The sequence below is a fragment of the Pygocentrus nattereri genome, chromosome 19, assembly GCF_015220715.1.
Source record: "Pygocentrus nattereri isolate fPygNat1 chromosome 19, fPygNat1.pri, whole genome shotgun sequence".
Lineage (NCBI taxonomy): Eukaryota > Metazoa > Chordata > Actinopteri > Characiformes > Serrasalmidae > Pygocentrus > Pygocentrus nattereri.
The window spans coordinates 38,224,650-38,245,598 of NC_051229.1; the positions used below are offsets into that span (position 1 = coordinate 38,224,650).

The 20,949-nt window shown below is 40.9% G+C and overlaps 1 protein-coding gene across 2 annotated transcripts in view; it reads right to left on the reverse strand.

The window, feature by feature from the left end:
• Positions 1-1,106: 1,106 nt before the first annotated feature.
• The window catches only part of phkg1a (phosphorylase kinase, gamma 1a (muscle)), a 25,561-nt gene continuing 5,718 nt past the window's right edge, over positions 1,107-20,949 (reverse strand). For both annotated transcript variants that reach the window (XM_017686810.2, XM_037547680.1), the window contains exons 3-10: positions 18,383-18,561; positions 17,230-17,284; positions 15,672-15,737; positions 15,415-15,578; positions 9,249-9,339; positions 6,453-6,606; positions 5,694-5,819; positions 1,107-3,078 (exon numbers count right to left, since the gene is read on the reverse strand). In XM_017686810.2, the coding sequence (XP_017542299.1) occupies positions 2,812-3,078; positions 5,694-5,819; positions 6,453-6,606; positions 9,249-9,339; positions 15,415-15,578; positions 15,672-15,737; positions 17,230-17,284; positions 18,383-18,561 (1,102 nt within the window). In that variant the 3' untranslated portion in view covers positions 1,107-2,811. The remainder of the gene's footprint in view (positions 3,079-5,693; positions 5,820-6,452; positions 6,607-9,248; positions 9,340-15,414; positions 15,579-15,671; positions 15,738-17,229; positions 17,285-18,382; positions 18,562-20,949) is intronic.

The following is a 20,949-nucleotide window of genomic DNA, read 5'->3' on the forward strand; positions in this document are numbered from 1 at the left end:
AAAAAGCTGTATACAAGCAGACTGAACATTCTGGAGTTGGAACAATGTTGATATCACAAAGGACAAGTTGGCAGACAAAAAACATGAACCAAGAAGAAGAAGAAGAAGATACTACTGGACAATAAAGCAACACGTTGTTGGAACCTCTTTATTAACACTGGCTATGAGGTCAGTTGGTATCAGTGCTTCACCGAAATCTGTTTCATCTAATGCAGAACACCGCAGGCTTAATATGCCTATACACAGCAATAAATCACTCGAGGCAGTGTGTTATAGTGGTGGTGCAGGGGCGTTTATAGCTAACGCGCCCTTTAATTGAGGCAATTTGACTGTAAACACATGACCTCATGCAGCTTGTTGCTTTTGGAAACTGCAGATTAGATATAACAAGATAAAATACACCAACGTTCAATAAATAATTTAATGTATTATTATTAATAGTCACAAAAAAACACCAATGTAGTTTGTTAACAGCAGGCTATGGTTGCTAAGCAACATAAGATGATGGCTCAGCCAATCAGACATCTGTATAGTCATATGCATAAGTTTGGGCGCCCATCGTCGAATTCTATGTTTGTGCCGATGTTCTGAGTGTAAATAAGTGAACACATCCTCTACAGAGAACACAGTTTTAATGCACAGCTGTTTATTTGCCGAATGTAACGCTTTGGAAAAGAAACAAAACATGAAATGCGGCCTGGGCGAATGTTATGGTCATTTTATATTGTTATATTTATCATAGTATATTTAATTCAGCGGGTGAGTAGAATAGGTGCACTAAAATGAGCACCATATTGAAGTTCCCTGTTGAGGATGTGTTGGCATCGCTCAGAAAATTGCATGCAACTGTATTCTAGAATGGTGGCGCTGTCGCCTCACAGCAAGTAGGGCCTGGGTTCGATTCCTCGGCCAGGTGACCGGGGTCCTCTCTGTGTGGAGTTCTTCTCCCCGTGTCTGTGTGGGTTTCCTCTGGGTGTTCTGGTTTCCCCCCACAGTCCAAAGACATGCAGTCAGGCCGAGAGGACATGGTAAACTGCCCCTAGGTGCGAGTGTCTGTCTGTCTGTCTTTCTGCCCTGCGATGGGCTGGCGACCTGTCCAAGGTGTATCTTGCCTTCCGCCCAGTGACTGCTGGGATAGGCTCCAGAACTCCCCGCGACCCAGAAGGAGAAGCGGCTTAGAAGGTGTGTGTGTGTGTGTGTGTGTGTGTGTGTGTGTGTTTGTGTGCGTGTGTTCTAGAACTCTCAGTATATGCTCTGCTATCTAGGTGTGAATTCAATAAATTAAGCTTGATTATTAATTAAATTAAATATTAAACAAAGCTTCTTACAGTTTTATCATTACTGTTGTGGATATCCTGACAGGGACCGTAAAACTCAGATCTGTTTACTTTTAAATAAATAATAACAAAAGTATTAGCACATATAAAACACTACAGAAGAGTCAGACATGCTGTTTGAGGAGGATCCGCTCTAGATATTCAGGGGTGGACAACGCACAAAACATCTGCACCGCTTCTGTACGTAAAACTATTCCGTCTGTATTTTCACTTGAGTTAAAGCAGTCAGGCTGTCGTTCGCCATTGCGATGACGCACTTTAGGGAACGTGTTCAGTGCCTTTAATTAGGGAACACAACTGTGACTAATTCTCCTGCAGTTATATTTCTTATATATATATTTCTACATATTTTTTCCCGTCCTGATTTGAGGAGTTTCATTTCTTCTAAATGAAATTGTTTTGTTATGAAAAGGTACAGATATGTAGCCTAGTGCTCCTGGTGGTTAGTGTAGTGTATTGGTTAACACCTCTGCCTTCTACGCTGTAGACTGGGGTTCAATCCCCGACCAGGGCAAACACCCTACACTATACCACTAAGGGTCCGTGGGCAAGACTCCTAACACCACCTTGGCCTCCCTGTGTAAAATGATCAAATTGTAAGTCGGTCTGGATAAGAGCGTCAGCCAAATGCCATAAATGTAAATGTAAATGCTTGAAAACCGATTTAATGAACACAGTTGTACCTTAAAGGGCCCGTACCGTGGAAAAAAACTAATTCCTTACGTGTTTTTTTAAATAATGGAGACTGAAGTAATACGTAAACACTGTTAAAGTTTAAAATGTACTGACCAGTCGACACAGGCCATCTATGGAAGCTAAATTCACTGTTTTTGTGATGTCACAAAAACAAACACACGCATATATATTCACCCATTCAGTCTACAGCAGTCTAGCCCCACCCATTCAGTCTACAGCAGTCTAGCCCCACCCATTCATTCTACAGCAGTCTAGTCCCACCAATGCAGTCTACAGCAGTCTAGCCCCACCCATTCAGTCTACAGCAGTTTAGCCCCACCCATTCAGCCTACAGCAGTCTAGTCCCACCAATGCAGTCTACAGCAGTCTAGCCCCACCCATTCAGCCTACAGCAGTCTAGTCCCACCAATGCAGTCTACAGTAGTCTAGCCCAATATATCTGTACAGTACCTTTTTTATAGCAGTCAGTGTATTTGATGAATAATTTCTAAGACCTCTGTGGCTGCAGACCTTAAAAACTGAGCTAGCTGTTCATCTCTGTAGTCACACAGGCCTCCTCAACAAAAATGATCAGATTTACTGCAACAACTCAGAGAGCTTTTGTTTTAAAATGTGCGCACATTTAAAAGCCAGTATTTTTGTACTTTAACTCAAGTATGAATACATTTAGAGCAGTTCCGCTTTGACTGAAGCAGTATTTTAGCAGTAGTATCGGTACAGAGGTTTGGTCCACCTCGGCTCTTGTTTACCCTTTTCGTCCATTTCAGCGGGCTCTCCTCTACCACGTTCGCAGTGCCGGATCGTCTGCCTCGGCGGCTATGGAGAGCAGGATGGCCTTCGGAGTGTTCTCGAACAGGGCGGCTCTGTTCTGCGTCTGGCCCTTTTTCACCCAGTGTCCGTAGATCTTGAAGGCGCAGGCATCAATGAGCTTGCGAATGGGTTTCACTGCGTAAGGATCGCTCTTGATCACCTCCTTGGTAACAGGCTTGGCGCGACGATAGTTGCAGTAAATGCGCATTGCAGCCAGGACTGTCATAGAGATGACCTGAAAAATAAAAATGAGCAAAAAAAAATCGAAGCGGAATAAGAGATTATTCAAAACGCTCTCAGAATAAGACAATCCATCAGTGTCGTGTGCGGACAAATGTCATCACAGTTCGGTTACTCCCCAGGTTAATTTTAGGCCTGTACAGTGAGGGTAAAATTGAGTGTAATAGATTAACAACATGCTTGATTTATAGTTAAATTATGGGTGCAACGATACACAAACCATGTTTTTGCATCACGATTTGATAAGTTTTCAATACAGAATTAGAAAAGAATGCTGACATAACTTTGACAGTTGTTTAAATTTTTTTTGTATAGTAGTTATATTCACACAGCGCATCGTCTCATGATCTGAAAAAAAAATTATTATACAGGTTAATGCGCATCAAGACACAAAGTTGCGAAATATAGAATGTCCTGGGAGATCCTGAATGCTTTAAAAACAAAACTGAAAGCTCATTGTTTATCTGCTTCACACACAATCAGCTTCTGTCTTTGGGGGTCTTAACTAACTAGAGCTGCCGCACTGCTCTGCCTCAGAGTGGCGCTGCAGCAGACTGGTTCACCCAGTTGGTCCTCCATAGCCTAGAAACTGCAACTCTGCCTGGATTCGAAAACTCGCCCAGTTTCCCAAGAGTCTGGAATCAAGAGTGACTGTTCCTCATTTCTCATACTGGAGACGCGGAAGATCTCAGTTAATGTGAGGAAGAACGCAGAACCAAACTACAGGGAGATTCACTTGAAAGAGGCCCTGAATATTCAGTTGTTAAGTCAAGTCCAGAGGCTTTAAAACAAACTTTAAACTTTAAACAAAACACTGTATTAACAGCAAATTCCTGGTATTGCATCAAAAGAGGAGAGTATGTGTGTGTAGAATATGTGTGCGAGGATGAAGCAATCCAAACCAATAAATACGCTACATACCTCGACATGTGTGTAATCGACTGTATTACATAAGATACTGGACGTGACTTTTCTGTCAGACACCTGAAGGGGTACGGGGGTCTGCACCCAGAAGTTGCAAACGGAGGTTAAACGTCACAATGACTGCCTGGTGCCTACCTCACCACTCCAATATGGCTTGTTCGAAGCTCCATATACTGAGGAGTTCATGGCACATTGTTTGGTTCAGATTGCTCCATCCTAGAGACAGTTATTACAAAACAATCAGGGCCTCTTTCGACTGAATCTCAGTGTAGAAAAGAGCATTTTCAGAAGAAGAACTGTTAAACCAAACATTTTGCTGAGTTAGCAGTTAGCCAACTCTGGAGAAGCCAGCCAACATCGGACCTCCCAAATGTCGGATTTCACACACTGGTGATGACTCCCTTAATAAAACAAAAAAATGACCATTTTGATAATAAACTAGTGATAAAACATTCGATAATTCTAGAGGAATTATTATCGCACAGCTAGTGCACCAGAAGGCAGCTCTTCTACTGTAATAATGCATTCCAAACGCCGGCGATGTAGAAAATCACACTGCACAATCACATCACTCTACCACTTTAAACAGAAGTGAGACATTTTATGCTGTTCAGTTCTATTGAAGCTCTTTTGCTTCCAAACCTCATAGGACATCCTGCGGCTCATGAGATGCTGATTGCTTTCCTTTTACAGGCGCACATTCATAATGTCTGCATGGATTAGGGAATTTCATGCAAATTATACGTACATACGCAAAACAAATTTGATCAAACTGCATGTTTTTTTTTTCTTTTCTAAATGAAGAAAAGGCAGAGAACACGTCAAACACACAATCACTGTTCATTTGCTTTGCAATGTGTTAAACTCAGGCAAATAGACATTGTGCACTAAAATGAACAGAAATCTGTCACGTTTAAGTTCATTCCCCATAGAACGCTTGCGTTGTGTCCTCTTAAGAGATTTAAATCTGCAGCAATGCCCGTGTTGAATATTTATACTGATGTGTTTGAAGGTTTAAAATGGAACAAACAAAATAAAACTGCATTTCAGTGAAATTTATTAATGAATTGTATCCTAAACTGTACATTTTGAAATGCTGTTTTCTTTGCATATCAAAACAAGTGCAACAGCAGCACATTATTAAAGGAAAGGAGCAGATTAAAGGGCTTTTTTGCTGTATCATTAAAGGCTAACTACAGGAACACGTGGGATCATAAGTTAATATGACTTTCTCTTAAAGGGAATTCCTTCAAAATTAAAAGGTTAAGATGTAAACCGAGCAGTTCAGAGCGGTTTGGCGTGAAATGCTCTGTTCTAGAGAAACTTACAGAGTCAGAATAGTACATAGTGGTGGTGATAGGAACCAGATGTCGACCTCTAAAAGCTCCCTCACAGAAAGTTCCTACATGGAATGGTTATGAATTCACTGCCGGACTTCTGAGATGTTATTGCATGATAGTTTTGAGAAGATGTTGGCTCAAAACATATTTTTAGTATATTTCTCTTATAAACTATAGTCTTATGCTGAGGTTTTGTGGAATATCGATGATGTCACTTATTTTACTTTCTTGTTTCCCTTCTCTGCTGTTAATTGGATATTTGAATATCAAACGTAGCCAGGATGCCAACGTGAACTTTACTTATTGTGTGTTTTTGGCTCGTTCAAGTTGGTAGAATGAAGCTCACCTTGAACTTCTTGTATGGGCTGAAATGTCGCACCTCCGCGACCACGTACTTCTGGAAGAACGAGTGGTTTAGGGCCTCTGTGGCAGTGCAGCGCTGCTCTGGATTCACCACCAACATTCTGGAAATCTGCAAACATTTAAACATGTGGATAGAGAAATAAGCGAGCCAATCTGGGGCCTGTCTCAGTCTAGATTTAAGATTGATCTGGGTCCAGGAGACTGGCCCTAATGGAAATGCAGCAGAAAATCACCCCTTTTCCATGAAGTTTGGGCCAAACATTGCATTAAAAATCTCTTTTCAGCAAAAAAAACAAGAGACTGTCCATAAAAAATTAGAAATTTAAAGGATTATCTTAAAGGCAAAAGCACCAATAGTGACAGCGCTGCCTTTTTAACATTAGAGATGCTTTATTTTATATGAATTTACACAGTTCAGCTGCTTGTTCCTAAAAAGTAGCCGCTTGTCTCCATGCTCACGTGACTTCTCATGGGACTAGCAGAAGGTGTGGATAATGTTGACGAGTGCACCAGCACCCCCTACTTCCACAAGGTGTTAATTTAGAAATTTCCCACTCAGTTTCTTCCCACTCTAAAAAGTCTACGTGCCCCACCTGCCCCTTACACACCCACATTTAGCCCAAACCTTCTCATGGTTGTACCCAGATAATCTTGCTATGCGAGATCTCATAAGCTACATAAACAGTTCATAGATGCTCAATTTTATCATCCAGTTCTGCTTTAATTGTTGCTCGCAGCATACCAGGTCTTTGACGGTGTCCGAGCGGTCGTCCCACTCCGGAGATGTGAACTGGTAATTCCCTGCCAGGATCATCCTCAGCATCAGCATCTGCTTCCTGTGCCAGAAGGGTGGAGATCCAGCCAGCAGCGTGTACATGATCACGCCTGCGCTCCAGCTGTGGGAACATTACACCGTTTTACAGTGATCTGTTTAATCTTTACACACTTCTTTCTTTCCAGCAGCTGCAGGACCAGGCCGAGAGGTCGGGGGGACATTTGGTGTGGCAATACCCCACCATCCAATCATCATACCCCGTTAAACCTCACTCAAAATGTTCTGCCACTCAGGATAAAAGCCTACAGTGAAGAACATAGAAGGGTTTGTATACTTTACCTTGGCTGCATTATAGGGACATGCATGTTGTACTTTTTTGTTGTTTATTTTTGCTGTGTGGATGTTTTTGCCAGTAATATCACAATATAACATTAGAATAAACAGATAACAGAAATACAGTAAAACTTAGACAGAATGTGCTGTTTCTCTCGCAAAAACAATCACAGTTCATTTCTATATGACCATTTTCCAACGTTTCTTTATCCTTTAGAGTTTTCGTTACTGTGCATTTAATGCTGATATATATGGAAATGAGCCCTGTTATGGTTGTAATGGGACAAGTGCAGTGTTTGACTGGTATGGATGGGACTTTGTAATGCTTCTGCACTTCTGATTGAGAGCACTGTAAATAGGTATTGATCCACCAATGTGATGGATGATGTTATTCCAGGCGAAAGGTGGAGTAACACCCCTAAGATTCAGGAGTAGAAGACGCCAGGGTGGTGCGCCAGGGAACGTATCAAAATGAAACAAAAAAATAATCAGAAAACATCTCACAAATGACATTAATTTAACCTTCCTTCCCCCTTTCCTTCTTTAGTTTGGGAGCGAGTTCTTTTTCTCTTTCTTCACAGCTCTCTTTTCTCTTTTCAGTAGTTTTGGGTTTCCTTTCCCTTCTCTTTCCTTTCTTTTCCTCTGCCCTTCCCCTTCCCCTTAACCTTCCCTTGCCGTGTCTTTCCAAGCCTTTCCTTTCCTTATCTTTTCCTTTCCAAACCTTTCCTTCCCCTTCCTCTTGCCTTTCCAAACCTTTCCAAGCCTTTTCTTTCCTTTCTGAGCCTTTCCTTTTCTTTCCACACCACTTCTTTCCATTCTGAACCCTTTCTTTCCTTTCCAAGCCTTTCCTTTCCTTATCTTTTCCTTTCCAAACCTTTCCTTTCCTTATCTTTTCCTTTCCAAACCTTTCCACACCACTTCTTTCCATTCTGAACCTTTACTTTGCTTTCTGAGCATTTCCAAGCCTGACCAAGCCATTCCAAACCTTTCCTTTCCTTTTCGGGCTTTTCCTATCCTTTCCCAGCCTTTCCTTTACTTTCCGAGACAGACACTAAAGTACCATGCCAGTCAGCCCTATACAAAGATGTAACACTGACTCACTGTTTGCCGTGGCCTTATATACAAAAGTCTACAAGTTTGTTTGGTTGGCACTGATTACCCTGTGGGCTAACAGTGCCTTGCTGTCGTCACTCTCTTCTGGCAGCCAGGGGCACAATTAGGACCCTTACAGGAGCAGCCTGCCAACATGCCCCCCAAATACCACGGGGTACAGTACTGTGAGAGTTTTAGGCATCTAAGACAATTTTTAACCAGCTGACCTCAGCAGGGAGTTTATCACAATATACATTAGAATAAAGTCGTATTCATAATTCAGATAAACAGAAAAACAATAAAAAGTAACAAGAATTTCTAGGGTCCATATTTTTCCTGGACACCTTCACAGCCGCCACAGAGACTCGTTAATATCATCAATGACATCATGAGCTCAATTTACCGAGCACTGATTGGTCAAACCAGGAGCTGCTTTTTAACTACATATAATACTGGACTTCCTCGAGGAGGAGAGGCTTGGAGATGGTTAAACACACTCACCAACATCCAGAACATCACTATATATATAATCAGTAAAATATCATTATTAATCAATATTCTATAAATTGTTTATTCAAATATTAACACTTTTCTCAGCAAATAAACACAAACTACACAAATAAATAGATTTTGAAAATGTGTCTTGGGTGCCTAATGGATATATGTGTGTTGGTTTCCAGGACATCACAAAAACAATGTATTGAAATCATGAAGTCCATTTAGTATGTCAGTTAGAAGAAAATCATTAGAAGTTTTTTCAGACAAATAACTTATTGCCTGTTTACTCAAAGAATCAATCAATCAACCTTTATTTAAACTCGGAATACATTAAGGAAGACCCTCAGTTACAGTGTAGCCGAGCCAATATAGAAATCAGTAACTGTAAAACTGTAAAAACATATCAGTTACTAAAAATTGTAATAATAAAAAAATAACAATAATAATAATAATAACAATAGTATATATAAATATAATCAACAACTAATCAAATTTGGATAAAAAAATAAAACAGTTAATGAAATAAAGATATAAAATAATAAATTTGCACTTGGCACTGCATTAGAAGTAAACATTGGTAATAAAATAAATAAAAAGAATAATAAAAGTGACCCAATAATTAAAACATATCAAAATCATGTTTAAATATTAACGGAAATCAAGTAAAACAGTGTCAGGATGAGTGGAGGTGGTCAGAAACAGAGTTTAAAATGCTCGTGTAACAATAGTGAGCGATGTTTTAGAGTTTCAGGGTTACTCAGCTTTACAGATCATTTTTTTGAGCTGGACTTCTTCACAGACCTGTATATAAAGCGGAAATTGTTAAACGGTATCACTTACATGTCCACTGCAGTGCCATATCCTGCATGATGAGGATCCATCGAGCACTCAATGATCTCTGGAGCCAGATAACCTGGAGTTCCACACACCTCTGCACTCCCAACCAATAAACAATAAACAAAAATAAGCAAAGAGCATATTAGTCAACAGTTTAGGTCAATGATACACTGTATTTCCAAAAGTTTCGGTTGTCTGGCATCACACACATATGAACTCGAGTGACATCCCATTCTTAATCAATAGGGTTTAATATGATGTCGGCACACCCTTTGCAGCTATAACAGCTTCAACTCTTCTGGGAAGGCTTTCCACAAGGGTTAGGAATGTGTTTATGGGAATTTCTGACCGTTCTTCCAGAAGCGCATTTGTGAGGTCAGACACTGATGTTGGACGAGAAGGCCTGGCTCACTGTCTCCGCTCTAATTCATCCCAAAGGGGTTCTATAGGGTTGAGGTCAGGACTCTGTGCAGGCCAGTCAAGTTCTTCCAGACCAAACTGGCTCATCCACGTCTTTATGGACCTGCTTTGTGCACTGGTGCGCAGTCATGTTGGAACAGGAAGGGGCCGTCCCCAAACTGTTCCCACAAAGTTGGGAGCATGAAATTGTCCAAAACGGGCCGAGCCCAACTCCTGAAAAACAAGTCCACACCATGTCCACACCATGATCCCCCCTCCACCAAACTTTACACTTGGAACAAAGCAGACAGACATGTACCGTCTCCTGGCAACCGCCAAACCCAGACTCCTCCATTGGATTGCCAATTGGAGAAGCGTGATTGGTCACTCCAGAGAACTCGTCTCCACTGCTCTAGAGTCCAGTGGCGGCGCTTTACTCCACTGCATTCCACGCTTTGCATTGCGCTTGGTGATGTAAGGCTTGGATGCAGCTGCTCGGCCATGGAAACCCATTCCATGAAGCTCTCTACGCTGTTCTTGAGCTGATCTGAAGGCCACATGAAGTTTGGAGGTCTGTAGCAATTAACTTTGCAGAAAGTTGGTGACCTCTGCGCACTATGCCCCTCAGCATCCGCTGACCGCTCTGTCATTTTACGTGGCCGACCACTTCGTGGCTGAGTTGCTGTCGTTCCCAGTCGCTTCCACTTTGTTATAATCCCACTGACAGTGGACTGTGGAATATTTAGTAGTGAGGAAATTTCACGACTGGACTTGCTGCACAGGTGGCGTCCGATCACGGTACCACGCTGGAATTCACTGAGCTCCTGAGAGCGACCCATTCTTTCACTAATGTCTGTAGAAGCAGTCTGCAGGCCTAGGGGCTCGGCTTTATACACCTGTGGCCATGGAAGTGACTGGAACACCTGAATTTAATGATTTGGATGGGTGAGTGAAAACTTTTGTATATATAGTGTATCTATAACTGCAGAGTAATAATAATAATAATAACAACAATTTATCATTATTATTATTATTATCAAGGAAAAAAAGACAAAATAATTGTAATCATAATAATAACTGTTTATCATTATTACCACAATCATTAACACCCAAATAATCAGAAGATAATTAAATGTCCAATGAAGCATTAAAACATAATTTAAACTAATATTAAACATAACACCAATTCCATTTAACCCCTTAAAATCCCAGGCTTATATCATACTAAGGCTTATTATTCAGTCATTATACAGACACTTCAACGCAAACTGGCTGGGTTATTCTTAGGTTACAGCAGTGTGTAAAACTCTCCCACAGGCTAAACTTTATATTCAATCATTTTGGTAGAATCATTGTGTTCCCTAATTCGAAATATCAATAAGAAACAGTATTAATTGAACTCTGAGCTAAAGGCTGCACCCTGTTCCCAGTAAAAGGTCAGAACATTCACCCGGTCACCAGCAAGCAGCTCCTCAAGTGTCCAGCTACACTTTAACCTTTCTGAGCTGAGGAGGAATGTATAACCTGAGTAGGTTTCGCTCCAGCACTGACCACTGCTGACCACTCCAGCACTTCACACGCTAATTAGTGTATAATGTGTGTATATATATATATATATATATATATATATATATATATATATATATTAAAAATACTTTTAAGTCCGGTCTGGAAACCTGGAATTCCTATTTGAGCAGCTTTCGGCTCAGTTTAAACGGCACTGTATTATCTTAACCTCTTATTCTCCCAGGTATGTTTTGGTTTTTCCATCTGAATTTGACCAAATCGTAAGGCAAATTATTCAGTAACTGCATGAAATAAATGTACATTTTTATTTTATTTCTGCATTTATTTTTTGTAAAAGAACCTCAAATTAACAGAACATGTGTTTTATGATCTACGCACATTGCTATATTCTCTTTGTGTTATTTTATAAAAGTGATGTTTACAGAGCAGATCACTGAAGAGATGCTGTCTGTTTATAGTTTATAGCCCAGATTTTGGGAAAAATGGTTCAACTTTCAATAGAAAAGCAAACTGTGAGTTCAGCTTCTTTTATTATAAGGGTTTAAAATGACATCACCATCTATTTGACTGGAGCCTCATACGACGTTACAGCCTAATACGACGCCCCGCTTCTGAATGGAGCTTATGAAATATGAAAGATATGAAGAATATGATGAAGTGCATTTTGGAACCACCGGCGGTCTCAAAGAGTTGAAGAGGTTAAATTCATTTTTAATCTGATTTCTAATTCAATGTTTAATTTCTTCTCTGTTAAATCTTTTGTTTTAATCATTCACACACTGCACTGACCGCCTGGACTTTTTAGAGAGAGTTTAAAGCTCTGCTGCTGGTTTTTAAAGCTCTAAATGACCTTAAAGCTCCTGAATGTCTCTCTGTTTATGATCTTAGATCTGCAGATACTGATCTTCTGCAAACACCTTCAGTAAAACACAGGAAACATGGAGAGACTCTTTCAGTTATTCTGCTTCTAAACTGTGGAGCTCCGTTCAGCTTTTATTAGACAGTCAAGCTCAGAGCTCACTTTAAATAAACATCTGAAAATGCAGCCCTTTAACTCAGCGCTTCAGTAAAACTTTACGGCTCTTTGATGTTTATCTTTTTAATATGACCTGTATTATTGTCTTCTATTATTTTACATTAATCACAGTTTCTTCTATTATTGTTAGGCTTAAACACTTGTCTGTAAAGCAGTATGAAAACTGCTCAATTAATAGAGATGTTATTATTTTTCAATACAGGTGGAGGAAAAATCGATATGGCGTAGTATCGCGATATTTTGCATGGTGATATTGTATCGATACACCTACACCCAAGTATCGATATTGTAGTATAAAAATTTTACGTTTTTATAACAGTGTTAGTCCCATTTTGCTGCAATAAAAATGAGGGAAGTGAAATGAACAGATTGAAAACTTTATCTTATTACTTTGTCTTATTATTATTACTTATATTAAGTTTTTCTTTGGGGACAAACTTGCAGTTGAAATATTTCCCCACAGCGGGGAGTAATAGAAGTAAGGGACTCAGTAATAGAAACGGGAAACAGTATAAACATTATAAACAAGTTAGAGTTAAATCTCTAGACTATTTACAACAAAATAAGAATAATAATAAGAGTTGCATAAGATCTGTACTGCACTTATGAACATATTGCACAATGAAAAATATTTGCATTCTGAATGTGTGTATATTGTGTGTGTGTGTGTGTGTGTGTGTGTGTGTGTGTGTGTGTGTGTGTGTGTGTGTGTATGGTCTACTGGGAGCAGTGCTGGTTGAACAGTCTCACAGCAGCAGGAAGGAAGGACCTGCGATAGCGCTCCTTCACACACTTGGGGTGAAGGAGCCGGTCACTAAAGGAACTGCCCAGTGTTGCCAGAGTCTCCCGCATGGGTGGGAGTCGTTCTCCAGCTTGTTCAGCATCCTCCTTTCTCCCACCGCCTGCACTGGGTCTAGAGGAGTTCCCAGGGCCGAGCCAACCCTCCTGATCAGTTTGTCCAGTTTCTTCCTGTCGGCAGTGGAGATGCTGCCACCCCCGCAAGCAGGCCACTCTATAGAAGATGGCTGATGCCACCACTGTGTCAAAAAAGGTCCTCAGGAGTGGCCCCTGCACTCCAAATGACCTCAGTCTCCTGAGCAGGTAGTCTGCTCTGTCCCTTCCTGTAAATTGCAGCTGTGTTGTCTGACCAGTCCAGTTTACAGTTAAGGTGCACACCCAGGTACTTAAGTCCACTCTTTCAATGTCCGTTCCCTGGATGTTCACTGCTGGAGGGGGTTGTGTGCGCCTGCGGAAATCCACCACCTGCTCTTTGATCTTCTCCGCGTTGATCTGTAGATGATTCCGCAGACACCAGTCCACAAAGTCCTGGATCAGTTCTCTGTACTCTCCGTCGTCCTCATTTGTGATGCGGCCGACGAACTGCTGAGTCATCAGAGAACCTCTCTAGGTGGCAGTTGGGTGAGTTGTACATGAAGTCTGCAGTGTACAGGGTGAAGAGGAACGGTGCTAACACCGTTCCCTGCGGGGCCCCTGTGTTACAGACCACCATGTCGGACACACAGTCCCTTGTCCTCACATTCTGTGGACGGTTGGTGAGGTAGTTCAGGATCCAGTGCATTAGGTGATGGTTCACCCCTGCCTGTTCCAGCTTGTCCTTCAGGAGCCCAGGCTGTATGGTGTTGAAAGCACTGGAGAAATCAAAGAGCATGATTCTCACAGTGCACTCAGGCTTCTCCAGGTGAGAAAGAGCTCCAGGTGAGAAAGAGCAGGTAGATGAGCTCCATGCAGTCCATAGATGAGCTCACCATAGGGCGGAGTTGTCTAAGGTCCAGCCTCTCCAGTGTCTTCATCAGGTGTGATGTCAGTGCTGCGTTTACGGCAATGGCACCACACAAGATGTCTTCCACAGTTGTGGTACTCTCCCCAGCTTCAGGCTTGTGTTGAAAATGTGCTCCACTATTCTACACAGCTGATCTGCACAGGACTTGAGGAGCTTGGCACTGATGCCATAAGGCCCTATAGCCTTCCTCACCTTGATCTCTGACCTTTCTGATCTCATTTCTCACCTGGGCCATTGAGAAGGTCAAACTGTAGGTGATTTGGTGATTCCCACCCCTATTATTTAGCCATGAGAGCATTAGTGAGGTCAGGTACTGATGTTGGATGGTCAGTTCTGTATCACTCCAACTCATCCCAAAGGTACTGGATGGAGCTTCATCACTCCGGAGAACACAGTTCCACTGCTCCACAGCTCAATGCTGGGGGGCTTTACACCCCTCTGGCCCACGCTTGGCTTTGGGCATGGTGACTGCTCCCAAGTGTCCCATTCTACTGGCCAGTGGCTTTCTACTGAGCTGAAGTCACACACACATAGGGCAGTGTGGACACTTTAGAACATGAGAGAGAGTGTGTTATCATGAAATAACATCACAGCTGTGATCTGGTGTCTGTAGATCATCACAGCCATGATGTTATAGTGATAACTCACTCCTGGAGTGTTCTAGTGCTTTAATACAACAGTTAAATAAATACAGTAAGAAATGAATAAACTGGGCTGTGAATGCGGCATTTAATATGTTTTAATGTTCAGTTCCTTCCTAAATTATAGCTCCTTAAAGAGCTGCTTGTTTCTACATCAGAGTAACGAGCTCCGCCCACTCGCTGCTCAGCCGGCAGTTTGTTCTCCAGCTCCTTGCATCAAATTCCCAAACTGTCGTCTCCACTGAGCAGTTTTGTTTTTTTTTTGGGTCAGTTTTATGGCTCAGTCTGATTTGGTCAGACTCTGAAGACACATTTGGCAAATGGTATTGGGTTAAATTCTGGCTGATTCCAGGTTGTTTTGCTGTTCTTCTGTCACAGCTGCCGACTGAAAAGCTGCTCAGTGGCGACGACATGAATTTAGCGTCGTCTCATCTTCAGAGTCTGACCAAATCGGCTGTCGGTCAAATATCTTTGTGATCTTAAAGGTGTCCGGTTTCTGTTTGTGGCAAAGTAAGAAGTAAAAACGTTCAAACGGCTTTAGCGTCTCCTAAAGCTGTCAAAGTCGTTGCTTAGCAACAACGTCTCAGTGGAGTGATACAGTGTTTGATAAAAACCTGTGATGTTATAGTGAAATAACAGCACGGTTAAAACGCTTCTCAACCAATCAGCTCACGTGGCTGGAACTAACTGTTGTATAGTAAAGTGTAATAACACACATAGCCTGCAAACTAACACTGTATAAACAGCGATATAGAACAGATTTACCCTTGAGCTTTTGTCCTTGTGCAATCTGCACAGAGAAGCCAAAATCAGTCAACTTTATGTTCATGTTGTCGTCCAGCAGGATGTTCTCAGGCTTCAGGTCTCTGTGGACGATGTTCTGGGAGTGCAGGTACTGGACAACTTCTAGCAGAGCATGCATGATCTTCCTACAAACAGGAGAAAAGCGCTTACACATATGTGTACATACATTTGTGGCTTTTAGAGGTGATAGACTGATGAATGTGATTCAAGTGTCTGACCTGGTCTCCTTCTCGCTCAGTGTGACTTTCTCAGTGAGATAATCAAACAGCTCTCCTTTCTTCATCCTGGTGAAGTAAGAAGAGACGTTCACATCTGTTCTTCTACAGCATGTTACAAAAATGTTACTGCACAGTTATACACTCTTAAAAGAGACAGTTCAAGGGTTTTTCAGTAAAAATAATAGTCCTACGTAGAACCATAAACACTCAAAGAACCATTTGCACACTCTTTGCATGGTAAAATGGTTAAGATTGATGGAGAATGTCTTGTATCTGGTTCTATATGGAACCTTTTTGAAAGTGGTTCTATATAGATAGCACCAAAAATGGTTATGCTGTTGTCCAGACCCTTTTTGGTGCTATATAGAACTGACGTTGTGATACCATTAACAAGACACCAGAAGGTATTTCATGTTTTGTTTATTATTTCAATGCTTTGGTACGAACAAGAGCTTCTTAACTGTGGCCCAATTTGTGCTTGAATCAGTGTACCCAAAGTAAAGGGGGCGCTGTTCCCTCATACTTAGGGCCACAGTCATGACCTTGGCCTCATTTGAAAGAAGATAGTTTTTTAGTTTTTTTTCAGAATAACTGTATGAATTAAGCTTCACATTACAAGCCTCGTTGCTCAAATCCGATCTCTCTGACAGGATGGTTCACATTCGTTTAGGTTCGAATCTGTTGTTAATGTGATGAACCGGCGTCCTGAAATATGAATGAATCATGAGCATCATCAGCACAAACTAACGAGCAGAACGAGCTTCGCTGAGAAGATCATTAACTCTGATCAGCTCTCAGCTTCATTATTCGAGCCAGACGAAGGAGAAAAGGGTGAGATCAGCTGCTTTTCCACTGTTTACAGGCTTTAACTTCTGTTCGGCGCTGTTGCCATGGCAATACTGAATGATGGCGCACGGTCAGTGGGGAAAAAAGCACATGAATTTCGATCGGAACATTCACATTGAGGTCACATGGCCACAAATCGGATCTAGGACCACATATGAAAGTGGCCAGGTCGGATTTAAAAGATCAGATTTGCGTCCACACAGTCCTGAAAACATCAGATCTGAGACACATTAGGGCAAAAAATCGGATTTGTGCCATTTCAACCTGGCAATGTGAACGTAGCCTTTCGGACACCATGTCTAGAAAGAAAGAGTTTATCTCTAAACTAAAATCTACTAAAAAACTAAAAGCCGTGTTATCAGAGCCCATGTTTTGGATTATGTTGTCTCTGTGGAGAGTGGTGCCTCTAATTTAGATGCAGAAAAATTATGTTTAAAGAACCGAAAATGATTTAATCACCACTTTTCAAATGCAAAGCGCTCTGGATATTATTCTCTTTTTATAACATAATTCTTGATGTTTTAAAGCTCTCAGTCATTTTTTAATCTTCTGCAGCCCTGGAAACATCAAAATGGTCTTTCTTAGTGAAGTTGCATCATAGTAATTTTATGAATGTATCTGCAACAAATGTGGTTTTAAAACAATGATTCCACACAGCAGTGAACATGTAAAGTGGTCTTAATCAGCTGAAGACAATTAGAAATATACTCACAAGTCAAAGACCAAGAAGAAGAAGGCTTTTGTCTCGTAGCAGTCCTTCAGCTGAACTGCAGAAACAACAGACATGTTTAAAGCTATGGCGATGCGACCGAGTTACGGCATACAATTGCATGCAAAAGTTTGAACACCTCTGGTCAAATTACTTTTATTGCACTACCACAGGACCACTGCTGACCATCATTTCAGTGGTGCACCAATATAGAAGGTGTTTCTGATAAAATTGCGAATGACTGTAAATTAATAATAAACTAGACACCATTTGACCCTCAGTCTACTCTCAAGTCTTTGTCCTACAGCCTGCCCTTGGTCTTTGTCCTACAGTCTGGTTTTAGTCTTTGTCCTGCAGTCTACTCTCAGCATTTATCCTTCAATCTGCTCTCAGTCTTTGTGCTATAGTCTCCTTTCAGTTTTTGTCCAACAGTGTGCTCTAAGCTTTTGTCATACAGTCTGCTTTGTCTTTATCTGACAGTCTGCTCAGTCTTTGTCCTACAGTCTCCTCTCAATCTTTGTCCTACAGTCTGCTCTCATTCTTTGTCCTACAGTCTGCTCTCATTCTTTGTCCTACAGTCTGCTCTCATTCTTTGTCCTACAGTCTGTTCTCAATCTTTGTCCTACAGTCTGCTCTCATTCTCTGTCCTACAGACTGCTATTATTCTTTGTCCTACAGTCTGCTATCAGTCTTTGTCCTACAGTCTGCTATCAGTCTTTCTCTAACAGTCTGCTGTCAGTCATTGGCCTACAGTCTGCCCCCAGAATTTGTCCGACAGTCTGCTCTCAATCTTTGTCCTACAGTCTGCTCTCAATCTTTGTCCTAAAGTCTGCTGTCAGTCTTTGTCCTACAGTCTGCTCTCAATCTTTGTCCTAAAGTCTGCTGTCAGTCTTTGTCCTAAAGTCTGCTCTCATTCTTTGTCCTACAGTCTGCTATCAGTCTTTCTCTAACAATCTGCTGTCAGTCATTGGCCTACAGTCTGCTCCCAGAATTTGTCCTACAGTCTGCTCTCAATCTTTGTCTTACAGTCTTCTGTCAGTCTTTGTCTTCCATTCTTCTGTCATTCCTTGTCCTACAGACTGCGCTCAGTCTTTGTGCCACAGTCTGAGACTTTTTACAAAAATCTGCTTCTTGAATATGAAGTGTGGATGCTCACTGATGTTTTCTTGGCCGCACACTTTCTTGAGGATTTCGATCTCCTTCACTGTGGCCTCTCTGATCTCCTGGATCTCTGCAGCTGTCATTTTATCAGACGGGGTAATGTCTATGATCTTCACTGCGTATTCCTGTGTGGTGCGCTTATTTACACAGCGGCGGACCACGCTGCTGACCCCCCTACAAGTGACCAGAAAAAGGCATTCAGCACACTGAACAAACTTTCAAACAGTCTATTGTCCACCAACATTTTTTTAAATATGTAAACAATATGAAACATTTATAGGCTTAATTATTTTCTACAATTAAAATCAAGCTAAGTGCTGAAGACCGTCACAAGAAGTGAAAAGACAGGCGCTGCTTGGCTAAAGTACAATATAATACAAACAATCATAAATGTATGATTCACTCTACTGAACTGGCTCAAGGTACACGCATAAAAATTTATGATAATGAAATAATAACTGAATGAATAATAACTGAAAACGTGATTTTCAGATTCCGGAACACATTTCCTTCAAAACAATGGGATCTAACTCTACTTTGCCATAAGGGACAGGGGTGCAGTCTCATTTCCTGCTCAGAAATAAGGCTCCACCCACAGAATAAAACTCTGTGTTTCGGTAGTGACATGAAAAAATAATATAATATAATATGTAATAATATATAATAAATCATAAACTCATAAATAAATCTAAATCTCATAATACTCATAATAAACTTACAATAAATATAATTAATATTCACTTCAAAAGAACTCAATTTTACGAATATAACACATTTTTTAAGGGCATTGAGAAGTTTGGGCAAGACACATTCCAATAGAAAGTACGCTGTAAATGCTGATTTTCTATATATAGTTAACTTATTACTCCTATCTCTATCAATGCATTTGGTTTAAATAGATCACGTTGTAATCCTTGTAAATATCTAAGATCTGAATAATAGTTTTTCCTGAATAAATACATAATTAAAGAACCATGACTTACCTTAAACAGGGTGTGAAGGGTGTAACACAAGAAACAGCAGAAAGAGTCTACGCTCACACTAAGGTGCATTAAATTACCCTTATGTTTATGAAATGTTTGAGTAGGAAAGCCATGCGTCAGAGAGTAAATAGTTAACGGACCGACATGCGTAACTCAGAAACATCTGTTAGGTAACTACTTCCACTTCAGAGTAAAACTATATAAACAGAGACAAGAGATCAGCAAATAATGAGCAAGGAAGACGTGTTTAAATGGCAATGAGCCAAACATTAAGTAACATACTCACTGTAGCGCAAAGGAACGTCATTAAATCAAACTGTGACTGAGAACCTGCTTCACATTAGGAACCACAAAATATGGCCAAAACTGCCAGTGAACTAACACATCCCTAATAAATCAAAATAAGTTTTATATCAAAATATGTTTTCTCTGGGGATTGTTTGGTCTCACAACACTTTGCATGCACCCCTCCACCACGAATGGCTTTTAAGGCCAAAATCTTCTCAAAGCTATCATAAAAAATGCCTCAATCATCAGGCAGTGAATTCATAACCATTTCATGCAGGAACTTTCTGTGAGGGAGCTTTTAGAGGACGCCTGGTTTCTATCACCACCACTGTGAACAGTTCTGACTGGGTAAGTTTCTCTAGAACACAGCGTTTCACACCAAACCGCTCAATCAGAGGAATTTCCCTTTTAATTGCATAGCTAAACAAAAGCTCTGTGTGCCTTAAAAGAATTTAATACAGTTTACTTGAAATAAGCACTTTTAAGTGAAAATGTATGGTCCAAATTCAGTGAAAGGGCCCATATCTTACATTTTCCACTTATCTGTGTGGTTTTATGTACCAAAAACAGCCATCATTTATTTCTACATGACCATTTTCCAACCTCTCTTTACCCCTTAGAATTAAAAAGACAGTTTTTGTCACTGTGCCTTTAAGAAGACTGATATATTTAAATAAGCTCTGTTCTGATAGGCTTAACAGGCCTAAACACTCCTGAGAACCTCAGAGTGAGTGGACAAAGATAAACTGCTGTGAGCTGAATACACACATATATGTAAATATGTTGTTTTTGTGACATCACAAAAACAACGACTTCAAAACATTTCCATATATGGAAAAAATGAGGATAATTTTCCATGTTATGGTCTCTTTAAGATGTTTCAATCAAGATCATGAGTCCACTCATAATAAAACAGAGAGAACTGAAGTGGTGACCAGGCGATTGGACACCGTGTCCTTCTCTCACACACCACTGGAGGCATCCGCTGTGATCAGATTATGTAAACGGCTCAGTGCTGACCAATCCGTTGACAGCGACTAGGGTTTGCACTGCTGTGCTAAACATTTGCACGTGATTGTGAGCAAAAAGATATGACGCCTGAATTATGTAAACAAGGCCAGGAGCAGTCCTGAGAATGAAGAGTGAATCACGACACTTGACCTTCTCACAGAAGGGGGGGGGGCGCTCTGTGCTTACGCAGCTGTATGCAAAAGTTTTAGCGCCCCAGCTCAAATTCCATGTGATTGGACGTCGTATCCTCTACAAGGAACACACTTCTGCACACTGTACA